This window comes from Coturnix japonica, chromosome 2 (assembly GCF_054131305.1).
Source record: "Coturnix japonica strain WE chromosome 2, WE-NBRP24, whole genome shotgun sequence".
NCBI classification, from domain to species: Eukaryota; Metazoa; Chordata; class Aves; order Galliformes; family Phasianidae; genus Coturnix; species Coturnix japonica.
In genome coordinates, this window is record NC_140664.1 from 70,788,446 (window position 1) to 70,801,605 (window position 13,160).

At 41.5% G+C, this 13,160-nt stretch overlaps 1 protein-coding gene across 1 annotated transcript; it reads left to right on the top strand.

Annotated features, from left to right (window-relative positions):
* Positions 1-242: 242 nt before the first annotated feature.
* Positions 243-12,636, top strand: CD83 (CD83 molecule). Its single transcript, XM_015854731.3, has 5 exons — positions 243-396; positions 554-684; positions 8,969-9,182; positions 9,274-9,377; positions 11,023-12,636. The coding sequence occupies exons 1-5, from the start codon at positions 354-356 to the stop codon at positions 11,176-11,178; spliced, it is 648 nt and encodes a 215-aa protein (XP_015710217.1). The 5' UTR covers positions 243-353; the 3' UTR covers positions 11,179-12,636.
* The last annotated feature ends 524 nt before the right edge of the window (positions 12,637-13,160 follow it).

The following is a 13,160-nucleotide window of genomic DNA, read 5'->3' on the forward strand; positions in this document are numbered from 1 at the left end:
GCAAATTCTTGATGCCCTTCTTGCCAACCCAAGCACCCCACAGTCGACCTTATTTCTATTCAGGTCGATACAGAGGGGGAAAAGAATAAAGGAAATAAAGGACAAGAGGCGCTACCAGTTCAGGCAGTTGAGAAGTGGGAGTGACCTGACTATCTGATGGGAGGAGTACAGGCTCCTACACGTAGGGATTTTCCCTGTGACGTGGGGCACCACAAGGTAAGACCTCTGGGGGATTCCCCAGTCTGTGTCCAGAAATATCACTGTAGAAGCTGAAGCAGTTTCACTCTGCTCTCACAGTCCATCCTGCAAAGAGGCACTGTGTTGCTGCTCTGTGATCTGAAGCAGCAATAACCATGGCTTCAGCAGCCTACGCTCTGCTCATCACCCTGTGCAATGGTAAGTAGGGAATATTATATTTTTCACTATTTTGTTTTATTTTATTTTATTTCATTTCATTTTATTTATGCTCATTTTGTGGGGACATGTTTTGGGAAGACAGAAGGGATTGTGTAGGTGATCACTTATAACAGCAATTTGTATCTGTGCTTGGCAGTTTGGAGCTTGACCAATGGAGCTGTTGTGGCTGTCCCAGATGTTGTGGTGACATGCTCTGAAGAAGCTCTGCTGCCTTGTAAGATTCTTCAGGATTCCTCAGTCACCAACCAGGCAGTGTCTTGGTACAAAGTAAGAAAAAAAGCCTAAGTAACTTGAATAGTCTGCTTTGCTTTCCTACTTGATACTGGCTTCTCTTGTACAAAATAGGCTTTTTTTATGAAAAGGCATCCTTCTGTCAGTGCAGCAGAGATAAGGCAGCATTTGAGCTGATCATGGGGAACAGATGGTTTCCGTGTCATTGTAGACAGACTGTTTGAACATGACCCTTGCATTGCTCTTGGCCTGCTTTTCTATGTAACTATTCCTAGCCTGCAGGGACCAGAATTTAGGGATTGTTCCATGTACAGACTGCCAAACACTACTTCAAAGAGGAGACTTTCCAGGATTTTTCTTTAGAAATAAACCTTTAAACCTTATAACATCAGTGATGCTGTCTCTTGGTTAATCTTCCCCCAGAAAGGAGCTGATTTTCAGTTTGTAATAGAAGAGCTAAACAAACAGACACAATTACTTTGAAAGACTTGTTAGGGTGAACATAAGGGAAGGATGTGCAGAATACAGACAGAGAGCATGAAATTCTGAGTCATTTGTAGTGGCAAACTAAGTCACATCTTGGCTGCCCTGGCTTACCTGCAGTCTCCAAAGCAGGAGTACCCTGCTTGTTGCCTGTCTGTAGGAGAGCTACAAGGATCCATTGGATAATGAGCAGAAGGTACTATTTACCACTTTCAGTATGAATTTCTAATAGAAAGAGAGACAGAGTTGCCTACCTGTTGAAGAAGTGTTCATTGACTTGCTCTATAGAGACTGTATTCACATATCAGAGCACAGATTGAGTTCATAGTGTGTCCTGCTTAACAGGCAAAAGGAAGGTTTTGCCATGCCATTTCTGTTTCCCCACATGTTATTTCTGACAGGCAAGAACTTAATTTATCTCTGACAGAATGTAAAGCCAAAGCCTTGGCTTCCCCAGCAGTTTGGTCAGATGTAGTTTTAAAATTATTCCCCCAAAGTAAATTAATAAACTGTGCAGACATTAGGAAGTATTACTTCTCGGAGAGGGTAGTCAGGCATTGGAATGCACTGCCCAGGGAGGTGGTGGACTCACCAACCATGGGAGTGTTCAAGAAACGTTTGGATGTGGTGTTGAGGAATATGATTTAGCTGGGAAGTATTGGTAATGGTTGGACTAGATGATCTTCTAGGTCTTTTCCAACCTTGATAATTCTGTGATTCTGTGATTCTGTGTAATTAGACCTCTGCAGCTGAATCTGCCAACATGTCTGAATTGCAGTGCAACACTAGGCACATCCTTCAGGGCCCAGTAGCAGGTAAGAGGGACAGACAGCAAACGGAAGCTAAGGGCCAAAAGCATTCTGAAACCCGTAGGCCCAATTCAGGTTTGTCACATAGCTCTTTATAGCTCCATCTGGGCACAAATAGATTGCACGTGCAGGGGTTAGTGTTATTTGATGATGCCTGCTTTGTATACACCCTCCTTGGCAGCTCTCACCTGTGCTCCCCCTCTTTGCAGCACTCTGGCACTGTCACTGCCCTGTCCCACCAATCTTCTCTCCCTTTATGGTCTCCTCATCTTGTTTCATCTACTTTGCTCAGGAAAGTGAGTCCTTTCAGTGTCAAACACAATAGGATCTCGTGCATTTCTGCTCTGCTGGCATTGGCATAAGAACTACAGGTGTTAACAAAATCCAATAATCAGCAATAGATGCCATCCACAAGGGTTGATACAACCCTTGTTAGTATGTCCTTCTGGTTATTCATCCCAGAGGAGAGATAAAAAGTAGGAATGGGCAGTTAATGACACTCCTGGAGATGCTAACCCAAGTCATGGCCCTACCCATAGCAGGAAGGCACTCTCAATGGGAAAAAGTGATTTGTCCATTTTGTGCTTGGGAAATGATGCTTATTCCACTTGTGGGTCTAGCTGAATGAGCATCATCTTGAAGAGAAGGTGAGTTACCAGGTGGCAAAACCCAGCCTTGGAATGTGCCTCCCAGACCCCTCTGCTCTGCAGTCCTCTGTGCTTGTTGTCCCCTATTTGTGTGCAGCTGTCCCCATCCTAAACTTCATGAGCTCAGGGGAACAGCGGGGTGTAACTAGGCTGCCCAATGCAGAATTAAGCTGTTATTTAAAAAACAACTGCTGAAGGATTAATCAATAAACACCACGTATACCCTCAAAGGGCTAATTAAAAGGTAATTCCTACAAATGGTATGAAATTTCAGACTGTAAAGTTTAAACAGCTGTTGGGCTAAATCTTTTGTGCGAGGTCACTTTGTACTGCGCAATAAATGGGAGCAATTAACCTTTGCTTCTGCTGCTTTAAAAAATTATGGCGACAGCGTTACAGTGCTGCACGTGCGGCTGCTTGCACAGGGTGAATGCATGGTGAAAAAACCCCCTTCCTACTGGCACCTCTACATGCTGCAACCAAGTAAGGGATACTTTTATATAGTTTTCTATGGTCTGGAAAGGAAAGGAAAGGAAAGGAAAGGAAAGGAAAGGAAAGGAAAGGAAAGGAAAGGAAAGGAAAGGAAAGGAAAGGAAAGGAAAGGAAAGGAAAGGAAAGGAAAGGAAAGGAAAGGAAAGGAAAGGAAAGGAAAGGAAAGGAAAGGAAAGGAAAGGAAAGGAGAAAGAAAAAGTGCTATGCTGTTTAAAAGTGATCTCTTTTACAGTTCTGTGTGAAGAAGTAATAGTTTGAAGGAGTTAATATTCTGGTGTCAAAGTGCAGCTGAAAGTAAAAAGGAAGCACTGCAGTCATCAGTTTCTTCGCTTTTGCTAACGTCTCATATTGCAAATAGGCACATGTGTTTCATCTGTCCAACCCCCAGAAGTATCCTTAGATCCTTTTGGATTGTTTGTAGGCATGGGATCAAGTGTGGGAATAATTCTGTGCATTCATAATGATACCCATTAAGGGTGGTCCACTTGCAGGGACAGAGAGCAACCCATGTGTTATAATACTATGAACAACGCAGATGCTTTCCAGCTGAGGACTGAAAAGCAGGGCATAAGCACACAGGTACTGGCAATTGCCTGTGAAAAGAGTGGTTTGAATTTCTGTGGCCCATCTATGAAATAAGAATCTGGGTAATGAAACTTCACTTACTTTTCTGCCTCACAGCGTTATCGAATCCTGAACAGTTTGTCTTTGTACGGTACATTGAAAATGAGAACCACTTCGTAAAAACACATAATTATCACTTTATATCTAGCTTGAAAATCAAATCGAAACACACCCAGATGAGGTCCCAGTGGTTATTTAGTCACGTTGTTCATGTGATAGCCAGAACAGTCTTAATTTAAAACAAATTTTGAGGAAGAAGAGGGAAGGCTGCACCTCAGTGGAGAAATAACACTTCATATCACTTCCCCCCAAAATATGTAACTGTGGCAAAATTAGAGGAGGAAGTCATGTCGTAAAATAAAAGTAGATCTTATGGAAATGTCACATTAATTTCACCTCCTTTCAAAGGAAAGAGCTTCTACTAAATGTGTATAGCTATTATCTGTTAGCATAGGTAAATACGTTCTATATTACTCCAATCTAATTGGTAACATACACAAAGAAACACAGTCAAGCTCAGATGTCTATCTAGCTCCAAGTGGCTCCAACGCATTCATGACTGAGACTGAAAGGGAGTTTTGTTCATGACCAAAACAATTATTTTGCTTGTCATGACCTACTGCTTTGTGCCCTTAGCTTAACAAATAGAAAGGCTCTGTGGCTGAGTCAGGGACTTTTCTGACCAGGCCCAGATAATGTGGCACATGCGATTCCATTGCTGTTGCTTTCAGATCTTGGGTTGTTTTTTTGTGTGTGTGTGTTTGTTTTTCTTCTAAATCACACTCAGAGTTCACTCACATTTGCTCACAATTGATGCATGTTTTGGTTTTGTTGTGTTTTTGGTGGTTTTTTTTTGTTTTTTTTTTTTTGGTGTTATACTTCAAATTTAACAGTGGTATCTCTGTATCACACCATATAGGAGCCACGTGAATGCACCTTCAGCACTAATCAAATGTGAAAGTGCTTTAGTGCTGCAAAATGCACCTATTAAGTGGCCTCAGCTCAGTTGTGATTCATTATACGCTGGCTGTCAGGCATTGCCAGGATTCTAGATATTTTACTTTAGAAAATAAATTCCTTCTGGCTGAATACAGAGTATTTAGGTTTCTTTAGCAGTCAAAAGTTTAAGCCTGGTCTTTATTCGTGGCAAAATTTTACACAAAACTATTTTTATAATCATTCCACCCTCAGAAAAAGAAAATAGATTTATGTTAATGCATTCCACCTTTAAGCTGGCATTGGTTTTAGACCTGAAACATTATGTTTCAAATAAAAATTTGCTTTTATGGGAAAAGTGGATTGTATTGGCAGTTTGATTTACCAAGGAGCCAAAGTATCACCTTAGTCTGGGAAGGTGTGATGAGAAAAAGTATTTAACAAGAGCAGAGAATATGAGTTGACTTGAAACCAGGTTACTCTCCCATGTACATGATAAAATTAAGTTTTAATTGATTAGTTAGGTGCAAGCACTACAGCATGGGTGAATTGCCTCTGGTTAGTGGCACAACCGTGTAATGCTATAGACGTTTTCAAAACCACAGCTAAGAGACTGCCTGCTCAGAACAGGAGAAGGGCTTTTTCTCCCTCTTTCACCTTATTTTTAAGTTCCCTGAAGAAGAAATATTTGCTGGAAAGCTCTTAAATTTTGGAGGTGTTATTCTACCTATTCGTTGTAGTTCATCCAGTCAGAAACCAGAATGTATCAGCTCAGTATTATTTTCAATCAAATCTGAAAATATTAATATCCCGTGTGAATATCCACACTTTCACTACTCTTACCAATAAGCTCCAGGTTAGGAGAAACTTACAGCAATCAGTCGACTTTTACCGACTTTTACCTAGAGAATCATAGAATCCTTAGATTTGGATGGGACCTATGAAGGCCATCTAGTCCAACACCTCTGCAATTTACAGGGACATCCACAGTTAGATCAAGTTGCCCAGCCTCACCTTGAAAGTCTCCAGGGACAGGTCTTCAATCACGTCACAGAATATATGAGAGGAAATCACATCCTCTTTGGATCAAATGTATCCAAGCTTTTGAGGACTGGCATAAGTGAAACTCAGTGTAGTAAGATAACTATAGGAAGCTGCTCAAGACTGTGCCCAGTTAGGGTTTAAGCATCTCAAACGATTAAGACTCCACACCCACTCTAGGCAACCCATGCCACTCTTCAACCAGCCTTAAAGGGAAAAAAAGGTTTTCCTATGATTAAGTTTAATGTCTTGAATATCAAGTTTGTGCCTGTGCCATACTTCAAGGGGTTCTAGCAGCCTGTTTCCCCAGCCTCTGGATGGCACTGTCTGCTGTCACAGCCACCCTCCCAGTTTTGTGTCATCTGCAAACCTGCTCTGTGCTGACATCCAGCTCATCGGCAAAGGTGCTAGGCAGCGTCACCCCTTGGGGAAAGCATTTCTTCTTGTTGCTTTGGAGGTGATGAGGAACAACAGATTTAGCTTCCCTAGCTGACTTCTGAAAGGGAAGCGAAATACACGCAGAAAGCATTTTGTCATGAATTCAAGAAGACAGACCCTACACAAGTGGATTTCTGACACTTAACAGCATTTGCTTCAATCCCTCAGTGCTTGTGTGGAATTAATTAGCTGGCAGCCTTGGCATTTACCTTGCAGTGTGCTATTACCTGAAGGAGACTCAACATGGGTTACTGTTGGGTGATCATATGTGCCTGAGCTATGCAATGATCTATGTGGTGAGAGGCTGACTGACACTTCACAGGGGGTGGCAAACACTTTGGCATTTTCATGATTTTCATTAGACTTTGGGGGAAAAATATTAGTTTGGATTGAGCAAGAGGCAGACTGATGACTGTACCGAATACTTCTTGGGCTTCCTTTCAAATGACGGGGCATGGGGCCTTCCCATGGTAACTTGCTCGAGTGTCTCCTCACTGCTCGCGGAATTTAAAAAGGGAGGCTTGGTGCATTTTGATGAGACGGTAGGAGCCGAGGTTGTATTGGTTCGGGCATCGGAGGGATTGCGGTGACCTCTGAGCAGCGACGACCGCATTGCGTGTAGGGGCTGGGGAAATGCCACCAGGTGTCTCTGTAGCCTCAGAAATGCAGGGAGGCTGTAAGCGTTAAGCGGCACCGCTCTCGCCTCCATCTGCTTCAAGGGAAGGCAAGGTTTAATGGAGAAGGAGCAGCACGCAATCTTAGAATTGCATCCACACTCATGAACCGTTCTCCTCTTTCCCAAAGGCAAAGGGTCGTGACACCTCATCCAGGGCTCTCCTGATTTCTGCCCAGGTGAGGGAGCCCACGTGTAACCGTCTTTTATTGTGCAGGAAAGGCAAGGTTCATGTGGCTTTGCAGGCTTTGCTCTACTTGGCCTTACATAGGAGTCCCTCTGGCCAGCCTGTCCCCAGGATGCTGTCACAGCATTTATCCTTAACTGTGCACCTCAAGAAGCTCTGGAGGCAATAAGCAAGCTCAGTGACCCCTCTAAAATAAGAAAGTCGAATCATAGGATACATGGACTTAGGTTTACTTCTCCCTTACACCAGCTGTGGTGATTACAATTGCATACAGAGTGATCAGAGAGTTTTCTGGTTCCTAGACCTCAGCCGCAAGAATCACTGCACCATTTACCACCCTGGATAGCAATTATTAATGCTATCATTGATAATTATTATTATTTTTAAACAATCAAGAACAAAACAAAACAAAAACAAAAGAAAAAGAAAGCAGCCAACAATAAAAGGAAATAGGACATGCAGTCTTGTTCTCTTTATTGCCTTATGGGTAGTTTTGCATTTCACTAAGGAAGGGGGTGGCAAAGGAAGGGAAAGTGGTGAAAATGAGATCTGAGGGAGGTCAACTCTATCCACTTAACTGCTATTGACCTACCTGTAACCAGAGCTGAACCCAGCCTGCACACTCAGATTGCTCTGGCTGCAGTCCTGGCAGCATGCAGGGCCTGAAGATATCACTGTCCTTGTAATAAGTGAGTCCCAACAGCCTAAAAGTCACCATAGGAACTGCTTGTCCCTGTGCTGCTTGGGGTCAAACGTAATAAAGAGGAGGAGCCGAGGCAAATTTAAGGGGGGGATTAAGAGGAAGAAGGTACTTTCTTCCCTCTTGCTGGGTAAAATGTGGGAAGTCCCAGGGAATTACTGTTATGTGTTTCAGCTATGCGCTTAGAGAACAGCCCCTCAAACAATAATAAAAAAAAGCACTTTCTGAGGAAGGATCTTAAAAGTAATGAAAATGTTGTGCTTTTGCCTCATTCCCCAGTTCCTAAAATGTTCCCCAACTTGCTGCTTACATTACGCCATTTTGCACAGAAGTACAACAGGCCCATATTTCTCTCCAGATCCCTGAGTATGTTTTCCTCATGCAAAGACAGGAAAGAGAAACCAAATTCTCCCAGCCTCAGTTGTGTTAATTTTGATAACTTCCAGTGTAACCCTTGCACTCTGATGCAGTAGCTATGCTGATAGAATGTAAGCACTGACATGCAGCCCAAAAATATGTCTATTAGAATAAAATAAGAAATAACACTAAAAAAACTTTGGCTTATATTTGTGATAGATTTGGCTGGAAAGCTGAGCCTTGGACTGTATGAGCTAGCTCTGGCTCTGCTGGTCCATAGTAAGCCCAAATTCATTGCTAGGGAAACCTTCACAGAGGGCACGCTGCTTCGAGTTCCAGGGAGACATCGATGAATAAGAATGGACATGTACTAATTCAAACCCTTCTCCCATCTTTCAAATCAAGTTAGGGGTTCCTCTGTTCTTTGTGGTTCCCAGCCAATTGTCATTTTCAGCACATCCTATTGCCCCGCCATACAAGCTGTTCTGGGAATACACTTTATTCCTCCCGCAGCCTCTCAGCAATGCCAAGGAATGTAGCTCTTCTGGTTACAATTAAGAAATTCAACATACAAATGCTCCCAAAGCACACCAAAAAACCTGCGTGTGACCTTCACACAAATGAATCCAAATGAGTCGAAGCAATTTGTGTTCTTTGTTTTCAACAGAGAGTTGAGGGGAGGGAGAGAGTCCTGCTCCTCCAGAGAGGCACTGTGCTTTCTGGAGGCAGGTTATACTTTCTTTAATATCGTGTCTTTTTAAACAAAAAGCCAAAAACTTTTTTGATTGTGAGTATGAATGTGCTATGCTCCCTTTTTTCTCCTCATATCTCTTCAGCCTCTGTTTTCAACCATAACCCAGCTTTAAAATTCTCTCCTCTAGAATGTAGGATGACACTGTTGCCCATGACCAGAAACGTCTTTGTGTTTTCCAGATGTCCAGAGTTGGCGACGAAATAGCATGGAAAGTCCTTGATGTGGAATCTGGTTATCCAAAAGGACTTGGAGGCTCCCTGCAGCTCTCCAACAACACCTTTCAACTGAGGATCAGAAACGCCACCAGCCAAGACAGTGGCACATACAAGTGCACTTTAGGAGAACAGATGGGAGACCACAACCTGAGTGGCATCATCACATTAAAAGTAACAGGTATCATGTTCTGTTAGCATTTCATGAAGATAACAGTTTAAAAATATTCTGCAGACACCAGAACAGCGTAACACCTCATTTTACATTTTAGGTTGTCCTGGAATAGAAGATGAAAAACTGAAAAAATACAAAACTGAGCTTTTCATGCTGACTTGCCTTGGGATTTTTTACTTGTTGCTCATCTTCTTTACTTGTGTAAGTATTTCCCTTTGTAATAAAGAAACCAACCAACCCAAAACACCAGAAATACCCTGCTCATCTTTTCTGCTTGCAGCACCTTAACAGAACCATTCAGAAGTTGGCCAATACACTTAATTTATAACCCAATCTTTTAAGTACTCACATAGTGTCTTCAAAGCCAGGTGAAAACTCAGGTGCACAAGGAACATAGGATGGAGCCCCAAAGAGATGCCCCATGCCAGAGGGGCATTTTTGTCAAGCTCTTTGCTCTTAAACTTCTATGTAATATTTTCGGAAAAAAATTAATGTGGAATCGAAATAGTAATGTTATAAGCAAAGGCAACCATTAATAGCTCATCAAGGCCTGAGTTTAGCTTGGAAGATGTACTGAAAAGTCAGTGTAGAAACACTGCAAGAATACAGAGGTTTCATGCCTACCCTCAATTCTTACTGGTAGCTCTGGAGAAGGTGGAGAGAGCAGGTTCACAGAAGCAAACCCATGGTCTGTCTGTGATTGCAGTGAACCATGCACAAAACCCAGGCAACTTGCAGTTCTCATTTTAGAGTCATCGTGAAACTCGGTTGACTGGTGCAGTGCAAGACTAGCAGCATCTCTAAACAATGGTCTTGTTCCTCCCTCCCCCTTCCTGTGGGAATGTTTTGAGATAGAGTTACAGATATCATTGTTACCAACAAAGAGAAAACAACCCAAACATTTTGGGAGGACAAATTGAACTTTTTGCTGTCTATTTTGTATCTGCCTTATTGTTTTGTTCATCAGCAGATGAATCGTAACTGTTGATTGGAGAATATCTAATTAGCTGCAGCTAAATGCAGCTTTTCATGTACCTTCAGGGAGCAATTAAATTTATGCCTGTCTCTTTCTTAGATTGACAATCTTGCCAGTAATTTGTGCTGTTCAGACTAAAGTTTGACAAGATAAATCTTGTAGGAATTTGTTAGGATGAAAGTATGAAAGCAAGGATATCACTCAGAAAAGACAGATGCCTCTGTTCTGCTCAGTGTCCTGAAAGAATTTCAGATCTCTAAAGAAACCTCCCATTCCCAGAGATAAAAAAATCCAGTTTTATTGGTGCTTTTTAAAAATGCAGAGCTACATCAGAAGATAACTATTCTGATGGGATGACACATATCTTACTCCTGGGTGAGAGTCCAGTTTCAGGTATCAACCTAGCTTTCATCAGCGTTTAATATTGCCCTGTTTTCACAAAGGAGCTTTGTTATTTAAAATGTCTGTTAAGTTCTTACAGGTTGCCTTGTCCTCTCTGTGCTTAATCTCCGCTAAATTCAGTGGTGACTTTAGGTTTAAGATTGGTGGCAGTTCTGTGGCTTCACCTTGACAACATAATGAAAATATTTTGGAGACTGGCCTGTGTTGAGGACAGGTACAAATGCATTTGATGCAAAACCTCCTTGCATGAAAATATGAATTAATTAGAGATTTCTTTTTGTGACTTTTTGACCCACAAAGCTCACTGAGTGGCAAGAAGCAATACTTTTCTTCTATACTGGATGATTCTATTGACAAATAAATGTGAAAGATTTAATGAGTTATGGAGAAAATCAAAACTTTTGAACTTCAAAAATGCTCTGTACACAATTTAAGCCTTCTTTTCCTTTTTTTTTTCTTCTATTCTAGACATGTCTAAGAAAAGAGAGTATGTCTCCCAGTGATAAAAACAGAAGAGATTCAAAGCACACTCTCAATCTCATCAATGCACATGAAATGACAACATTTCGGGTTTTAAACAGTGGCAGCACATGCAAAAGTGGACTTACTTCAAGTTCTATATAAGTTGGCACTGTTGATGGCACCATAGGCTCATCAGTGAACGTATGCCGTGAGATAGATAGCAGAGTGATATGAAGAGGGAAGAAATGGTCATATATGGCCTCTACAGGACTGCGCGACGGTATGGGTAACCCGTCAGTGATGTGCTTGTTCTGGGCAAGCCTTCAAAAAGCATCATTATGCACTACTGTAACTTCTTAGTGCTAGGTGGCTAACAAATGCCATTGCAGCTACACAACTGCTGTTAAGAAGCTGGTATCAAGATTTTTCACTCTGCCGTGCAGCCCTCTTGTTCAGACAGACTACTCTTGTGATGTGAAGATTGGGTAATAAGGGCACCATGGAAGTGTAAAGGCTGCAGGTTAGGCTTGTCAGTGAACTAATCAGTACGATGAAGAGCCAGCTTCCTGCAGTTGTCCTGGATAAATAACATCAACATTTTAAAATATTAGAATGACAGGTAAGCAGAAATGTAGGAAGGAAGAAAATACTTTGAAAATCTTTCTGTACTGAGAAGAATCCTATCTCTGCAAAAGAAGTAGGGATGCACTTACATAGTGGGTCCATCAGAAATTCTCTAGAGGCATCTCTAGATGGGTTCATCCATATGAGGCTTCTGTACAACTGTTAACTTTAAAGGAGCAAAAATAAGAGGGAAGCAGCATGCAATTTTAAGGGCATGCAAAGATGACTTTCTTAGTGGTTTATAATACACAAAGTCAACTAAATGAAATGAAGCCTCTATCAGTCACATTGCAGCAGTAATTACCAAATAAGAAACAAACCATCTATATCTGTGAGATGTACTGAGTCAGCTGTGGACAAACAGGAACAGAAGATGGGGCAAATAAACACCAGCTTTTGGTGTTAACAGTGTGTAGTTTACATGAAACAAGGCTTCAGAGAAGCTGAATTCAGGCTCATGATACAAGGGTGAGAAGACTTGTCATTTTGGGCTGAAGAGGGCAAGAGTTACGTTGGAGGTTGAAATTAAGTGATCACCTTGACAGTGCTGCTGGTGAAGCAAGTAGAGTCTAGAGTGACTGTGGATGTTCATGCCACCATATGAAAATTTGCGCCATAACATGAGAACACAATTGATACCTCCTCAAAACAAGCCAGCCAAGCAAACAAAAACCCTTTGAAAGCTAAACTGCAGCATTAGGATTACTCAAGGCAGTTTGGAATTTCAGGCTATGACAAGGAGGCTCTTTCTATAATCCTTTAACTAATTTTGAAGCGATGATGGGAGGAAAGCACCATGCATCACTCAGCAGCATCTCTGTGAGTGGGGTAGATAACTACACTGATGGAATCCGAGGGGCTTCTGACCAGAAGAATGGTTGCAAGGCGTATGGAATTTACTTGGGGCATGGTAAATTAATATCGCATTTGCTTTCGTATAATCAATTTTTACATGTAAATGTGTGTAACATACGTGAAATAAAAATTCAGAGATAATGTGCCGTTTGTTTTTCTGCATACCACATAAGGGAAATAATCCCAGAGACACTCCATATCAATTGCATTTTATTTTACAATCAACTTAATTACATCAAATAATGTAGATGTCTGATCCAGCCTCTTTGGTGAGAGAAGGCATGTGTGTGTGAATAATTGATTAAGCAATGGATAATTTCATGCATTTCTAAAGAATTAAGTTCATTTGAATTTTCCTCAAAATCCCACTTTCTGTCCAAAGAGTGTTCCAAAACACCTGTCCCCTGCTGACAGTCAAGACATTAAGAAAAACACAAGGATGCTCCAGTTTACCCATGTTGCTTCTAAACACAGGACACCGTCATGGCTGACCTGCACGTTTAGATGGAAGTAATATGAGCTGAACCGTGAATGTGTAACAGCCCCCTAACTGACCCAAGTACTTTGAGCTTCTCCATGTGGTCAGAAACATATGATATCTGATTACTTTTAAAATTCTTTTTATATATATTTTTTTTCTTTTTTATTTTTTATCATTTTATTTA

What these genes read in the sequence shown, in the direction of transcription:
- CD83 (XM_015854731.3), top strand. Translation starts at nt 354, where the DNA reads ATGGCTTCAGCAGCCTACGCTCTGCTCATCACCCTGTGCAATG. An exon ending in AGGCAGTGTCTTGGTACAAA is followed by an intron (nt 685 to 8,968) that starts GTAAGAAAAAAA and finishes TGTGTTTTCCAG; the next exon opens with ATGTCCAGAGTTGGCGACGA. An exon ending in CATCACATTAAAAGTAACAG is followed by an intron (nt 9,183 to 9,273) that starts GTATCATGTTCT and finishes TTTACATTTTAG; the next exon opens with GTTGTCCTGGAATAGAAGAT.